The 7,110-nt window shown below is 51.2% G+C and overlaps 1 protein-coding gene across 2 annotated transcripts in view; it reads left to right on the top strand.

Moving 5' to 3' along the window:
- Positions 1-366: 366 nt before the first annotated feature.
- The window catches only part of FAT4 (FAT atypical cadherin 4), a 238,439-nt gene continuing 231,695 nt past the window's right edge, over positions 367-7,110 (top strand). For both annotated transcript variants that reach the window (XM_043973167.1, XM_043973166.1), the window contains exon 1: positions 367-6,057. In XM_043973167.1, coding sequence (XP_043829102.1) covers positions 889-6,057 — 5,169 coding nt within the window. In that variant the 5' untranslated portion in view covers positions 367-888. The remainder of the gene's footprint in view (positions 6,058-7,110) is intronic.

The raw sequence follows: 7,110 nt of genomic DNA, 5'->3' as shown, positions 1-7,110 counted from the left end.
CCCAGTCTCGAACCGACTCCGCCCAGCTAGAGAGGGAAGAGGGACTTGCGCTCTCCCTGGAGGGACAAGTGATGGGCGCAGAGACGCCCCAGCCCAGGTGAACAATTTTTAAAAATGCCTCTGGCTCCGGGCCACAGAGCCCCAAGAGAGGCGGCGGCACCGTGGGGGACTGATCCGAGCGGGGCACCCGGAGCTAGGACCCGGGCCAAGGAAGCCTAGAACGCCGCGTTGGAGCTGTAGCTGCCAGAAAGCTCGGCTCCTGCCGCCGCCTCCCCGCTTTCTGGGGCAGCATCCCAGGATCTTCCTTGGGGAAGTTAAACTCCGGGAGAGGCAATCCGAGTCCCCTTCATTTTCCCTCCTGTCTTCTGCTCATGCGTTTTTCCTGCACCTCCTTCTCCTCTCCTTTGGAAGCGTGAAACTTGAAGCTTTGGAGAGGGCGGACTACATTCAGCGTCTCCTCCAATACTGTGAGTACAGGCATCTTCCCCCAATTCCCCTCTCGTCCAGGGACTGCAGACTCTTTGGATTAAAAACAAAAGGGAAAGGGGGGAAAGAGAACAGCCAACAAGAGGGTTTAAGGAACTTTCTTGGGGCTTACTAGGACGCAGGCGTGCCCCGCGGGATGCCCCAGTTCCCCTCGCGTCCCCTTCTCTTCAATTGCAGCATGAACGGAACTGTCTCTCCAGATCATTTGAGCTTTTTGCAGATGGGGTTTGCTTTTCTCGGATTTACAACGCCTTGAGAAAGATTGCCTTGCTCTCCTCAGAGCGAGGGCTTGGATTTATTATTGTTTATTGTCGTTGTTGTTAGGGGAGGAGAAGTCATTTCACTCCTTTAGGTCTGCTTTCTGAGGGCCCTCGGCCAGCGGGCTCCACCGTTGCCATCAACATGCTCCTGTGCGCCCCGGGGGCTCGGGGCCGCTGGGGAGTCTTGCTCCCCTCCTTACCTCCGCTTGCCCCCCTCGTCCTAGGGCTGCTGTGGGCGCTGCCAGGCCAGGCTGCAGGGAGCGCCGGCACGGAGCAGCGCCAGGTTTTCCAGGTGCTGGAGGAACAGCCCCCTGGCACTCTGGTGGGCACCATCCAGACGCGGCCGGGTTTCAGCTACCGGCTGAGCGAAAGCCACGCCTTGTTCACCATCAACTCCAGCACCGGGGCTCTGCACACCACGGCCACGATCGACCGAGAGAGCCTGCCCAGCGACGTGATAAACCTGGTGGTCCTGTCCAGCGCTCCCACCTACCCCACCGAGGTGAGAGTGCTGGTGCGGGACCTGAATGACAACGCGCCGGTCTTCCCCGAGCCTTCCATCGTGGTCACCTTTAAGGAGGACAGCAGCAGCGGGCGCCAGGTCATCTTAGACACGGCCACCGACGCGGACATCGGCTCCAACGGCGTAGACCACCGCTCCTACCGCATCGTGGGCGGTAACGAGGCCGGGCGCTTCCGCCTCGACATCACCCTCAACCCGAGCGGCGAGGGGGCCTTCCTGCACCTAGTGTCCAAGGGCGGCCTGGACCGCGAGGCCACCGCCCACTACCAGCTGCTTGTGGAGGTGGAGGACAAGGGCGAACCCAAGCGGCGGGGCTACCTTCAGGTGAACGTAACGGTGCAAGACATCAACGACAACCCCCCGGTGTTCGGCAGCTCCCACTACCAGGCTGGAGTGCCCGAGGACGCGGCCGTGGGCTCCAGCGTCCTGCAAGTCTCCGCCGCCGATGCTGACGAGGGCACCAACGCTGATATCCGCTACCAGCTGCAGGAGGACGGGGGTCCTTTCCACATGGACCCGGAGACAGGGCTCATCACCGTACGGGAGCCCCTGGACTACGAGGCCCGGCGCCAGTACTCGCTCACCTTGCAGGCACACGACCGGGGTGTGCCCTCGCTCACTGGCCGGGCGGAGGCGCTCATCCAGCTCTTAGACGTGAACGACAACGACCCTGTGGTCAAGTTCCGCTATTTCCCCGCCACGTCGCGCTTCGCCTCAGTGGACGAAAACGCGCAGGTGGGCACTGTGGTGGCCCTGCTCACAGTCACCGACGCCGATTCCCCCGCGGCCAACGGCAACATTTCGGTGCAGATCCTGGGCGGCAACGAGCAACGCCACTTTGAGGTGCAGCGAAGCAAGGTGCCCAACCTGAGCCTCATTAAGGTGGCCAGCGCCCTGGACCGAGAGCGCATCCCCTCCTACAACCTGACAGTCTCCGTGTCCGACAACCACGGGGCTCCCCCAGGGGCTGTGGCCCGCTCCTCGGTGGCCAGCCTGGTGATCTTCGTTAATGACATCAACGATCACCCTCCCGTCTTCTCCCAGCTGGTCTACCGGGTTAACCTGAGTGAAGAGGCGCCCCCTGGCAGCTATGTGAGTGGGGTGTCTGCCACCGACGGTGACTCAGGGCTCAATGCCAACCTCCGCTACAGCATCATCTCTGGCAATGAGCTGGACTGGTTCCATATCAGTGACCACAGTGGTCTCGTGACCACAGCTGCTGCTGGGGGCCTGGACAGAGAGCGAGCCTCCCAGGTGGTCTTGAACATTAGTGCCAGGGACCAGGGTGTCCACCCCAAAGTATCCTATGCGCAGCTGGTAGTTACTGTCCTGGATGTGAATGATGAAAAGCCAGTGTTCAGTCAGGAAGCAGGCTACGAGGTGTCTGTGGCTGAGAATGCCCCTGCAGGGACGGATTTGTTGGTCCTAGAGGCATCAGACGGGGACCTAGGTGACAACGGGACTGTCCGTTTCTCCTTACAGGAGACCGAGACCGAACAGAGGTCCTTCCGCTTAGATCCTGTTTCTGGAAGACTGAGCACCATCTCCTCCTTAGACAGAGAAGAGCAGGCTTTCTACTCCCTGTTGGTCCTGGCTGTGGATCTGGGCTCTCCTCCTCAGTCTTCTCTGACCCGGGTCAATGTGAGTCTCTTGGATGTGAATGATAACAGCCCTGTGTTTTATCCAGTCCAGTACTTTGCTCACATCCAGGAGAATGAGCCAGCTGGCAGCTACATCACCACTGTGTCTGCCAGTGACCCAGACTCGGGCCCCAATGGGACTGTCAAGTACAGCATATCAGCTGGAGATACAAGTCGTTTCCAGATCCATAGCCACACTGGGGTGATTTCCACAAGGATGGTGTTGGACAGAGAGGAAAAGACAGCTTATCAGCTGCAAATTGTGGCTACAGATGGGGGGCACCTGCAGTCCCCCAACCAAGCCATCGTGACTATCACTGTTCTGGACACTCAAGACAACCCCCCTGTTTTCAGTCAGGCAATCTATAGCTTTGTGGTCTTTGAGAACGTGGCCTTGGGATACCATGTGGGGAGTGTCTCTGCATCTACCATGGATCTTAACACCAATATCACTTATGTGATTACCACTGGAGATCAGAAAGGGGTCTTTGCTATCAACCAGCTCACAGGGCACCTGACCACAGCCAGCATCATTGACCGGGAAGAGCAATCCTTTTACCAGCTGAAAGTGGTAGCCAGTGGGGGCATGGTGACAGGAGAAACCATAGTGAACATCACAGTGAAGGACTTGAATGACAATGCCCCCCACTTTCTTCAAGCAGTGGAATCGGTGAATGTAGTTGAGAACTGGCAGGCAGGGCATAGTATATTTCAGGCCAAAGCCTTGGACCCGGATGAAGGGGTCAATGGCATGGTACTCTACAGCCTGAAACAAAATCCCAAGAACCTGTTCACCATCGATGAAAAGAATGGCAACATCAGTTTGCTTCGGCCATTGGATGTGCATTCTGGCTCCTACCAGATAGAGATCCTGGCGGCCGATAGGGGGGTCCCCCAGCTCTCCTCCAGTTTCATTTTAACCGTCTCTGTCCATGATGTCAATGACAATCCTCCAGTGTTTGACCAACTCTCCTATGAGGTTACCCTTTCTGAGGCGCAGCCTGTGAACTCCCTATTTTTCAAGGTACAAGCTTCTGACCAGGACTCAGGAGCCAATGGTGAAATTGCTTATAGCATAGCAGAAGGAAACACTGGGAATGCATTTGGCATTTTCCCAGATGGTCAGCTGTACGTAAAAAGTGAACTCGACCGAGAGCTTCAAGATCGGTATGTCTTAATGGTGGTCGCTTCTGACCGGGCAGTGGAACCTCTCAGTGCTACTGTGAATGTGACTGTAATTCTGGAGGATGTAAATGATAACAGGCCATTGTTTAACAGCACTAATTATGTCTTTTACTTTGAAGAGGAGCAGAAGGGTGGCTCATTTGTGGGGATGATAAATGCTATTGATAAAGACTTTGGACCAAATGGTGAGGTGAGATATGCATTTGAGACCATGCAGCCTGATTTTGAATTGAATGCTCTCAGTGGGGCAATCACCAGCACTCACCAGTTTGACAGGGAGTCCCTCATGAGGCAGAGAGGAGCTGCTGTGTTCAGCTTCACAGTGATGGCATCTGATCAGGGTCTCCCCAAACCCCTCAAGGATCAGGCAACGGTGCAAGTGTATATGAAGGATATCAATGACAATGCTCCCAAATTTTTAAAAGACTTTTACCAAGCCACCATATCAGAACTGGCTGCCAACCTGACCCAAGTTTTACGGGTATCTGCCTCTGATGTAGATGAAGGCAGCAATGGACTGATTCACTATTCTGTGGTCAAGGGAAATGAAGAGAAGATGTTTGCAATAGATAGTGCCACTGGCCAGGTGACACTAGCTGGACAGTTGGATCACGAAGCCACGGCTTCTTATTCCCTTCTTATTCAAGCAGTGGATTCTGGGACAGTCTCCCTCAATTCAACTTGCACCTTAAACATTGATATTTTGGATGAAAATGACAACACGCCTTCTTTTCCCAAGTCTACCCTGTTTGTGGATGTTCTGGAAAACATGAGGATTGGTGAGCTTGTAACCTCTGTCACAGCCACAGACTCAGATTCGGGGGACAATGCTGACATCCATTATAGCATCACTGGCACGAACAACCATGGCACCTTCAGCATCAGCCCAAACACGGGGGGTATTTTTCTTGCCAAAAAATTGGACTTTGAAACACAGCCTTTGTACAAATTGAACATCACAGCGAAAGATCAAGGGAGACCCCCTCGATCATCCACAATGTCAGTGGTTATCCATGTCCGGGATTTCAATGACAATCCTCCCACCTTCCCTCCTGGAGACATTTTTAAATCAATTACCGAGAACCTTCCTATTGGCACTTCTGTTCTTTCCGTGACTGCTCGTGACCCTGATGCTGATATTAACGGACAACTAACCTATGCCATCATTCAGCAGATGCCAAGAGGTAACCATTTTGGCATAGATGAAGTCAAAGGGACCATATATACCAGTGCTGAAATTGACCGGGAATTTGCTAACCTCTTTGAATTAACTGTAAAAGCCAGTGATCAGGCTGTGCCCATAGAAACTCGGCGATTTGCTTTGAAAAATGTGACTATTTTGGTCACAGATCTTAATGACAATGTCCCTATGTTTATATCCCAAAATGCCCTGGCTGCAGATCCTTCTGTGGTGATTGGCTCCATTCTTACAACAATTGTTGCTGCTGACCCAGATGAAGGGGCTAATGGAGAAGTGGAGTATGAAATAATCAATGGTGACACAGAGACTTTTATGGTGGATCGGTATAGTGGAGACCTGAGGGTGTCCTCAGCCCTGGTGCCTTCTCAGCTGATCTACAGCCTCATCATTTCAGCCACAGACCTTGGTCCTGAAAGAAGGAAGTCAACCACTGAAATGACAATCATTCTTCAGGGCATGGATGGGCCCGTTTTTAGTCAACCCAAATATATAACTATTTTAAAGGAAGGAGAGCCCATAGGCACCAATGTCATCTCCATTGAAGCAGCCAGCCCCAGAGGATCTGAAGCCCCAGTGGAGTATTATATAGTTTCTGTTCGGAGTCAGGACAAAGCTGCTGGACGCCTCTTTACCATCGGACGTCACACGGGCATCATCCAGACTGCTGCCATCCTTGACCGAGAGCAAGGAGCCCACCTCTACCTGGTGGATGTTTATGCTATTGAAAAGTCAACTGTCTTCCCTAGAACCCAGAGAGCTGAGGTACTATTTTTGTTCTTATCATTTGTTCATTGTTCACTTATTGGCTTTCTACATCAATGGCTTACTTGACGTCCTCCCCGCCCCCCCAAACGGCACATGCCTTTATTAGGTTTCCTTGGAATTTCTAGAGAACACCACAGGCATATAACAAAGCAGGCATGTTTTCTTACAATAATATTTCTCTCATTGGTTATTACTATTTTCTAAGTGGATGGTTGAGAAGCACAAGTAGTTGATGGGTAAAACAGAGATCTTCAGGTAGGAATGGAGGCCTACTTACTTGAGAAATTGTAGGGGTCATGGGATACCTGTTCAGGTAAGGCTTGGACTGAATAGCCTCAAAGCTCCTTTTTAACTGGGACTTTGAGATTCCAGAAAGATAAAAAGCCCTCCAATCAAAGAAGACTCTTGTTTATCTCACTGTTTTCATATCTTAAGTATTCTAATATATTTCATTCATTGGTCAGATGCCAAATCCCCTTTCTTGGCAATCTCAGAAAAAAAGACATAGAAGCAAAGAGTCAATGAAAAATCCTTGGATTTTCCTGTGCCCTAAATATCCTAGAATATAACCCAGGGCTCTTTTGAACATGACAATGGTGTGCTAAAAGAAACTGACAAAATTACTGAGGAGTTAATATTATTGCTATCAGGTCAGGGCACCAATATATTTTGACCATTTGGAACACCAGACCATCATCCTATTCCAAAAGTGGTCTGTTTAAATGCATATGTATGCATTTACAAACATTATACATGTGCATATATGTGCATATATACACATGCATATATGCATACATATATGCATGTAAAACTTTTAAATGTGTGCATATATATGCATACACATATATGCATTTTTATATACACACATACATACATACATAAACATAAACATACACATTCCACAAGTTCAGGGGTTCCAGATTAAGAAACCCTGATCCAAATGATTAATTTCCATATTTTCAGTGGATAGGCCCAGTAGGTGACACATATTTATTGTCAGTCAGAAGGCTTTCTTTTTGAAACAGGGAAGATTTCTACAGGTTATCATCC

The sequence above is a fragment of the Dromiciops gliroides genome, chromosome 6 (assembly GCF_019393635.1).
Source record: "Dromiciops gliroides isolate mDroGli1 chromosome 6, mDroGli1.pri, whole genome shotgun sequence".
NCBI lineage: Eukaryota > Metazoa > Chordata > Mammalia > Microbiotheria > Microbiotheriidae > Dromiciops > Dromiciops gliroides.
Note: the sequence above shows the minus strand (reverse complement) of the source record. Positions and strands in the feature narration are given on the sequence as shown.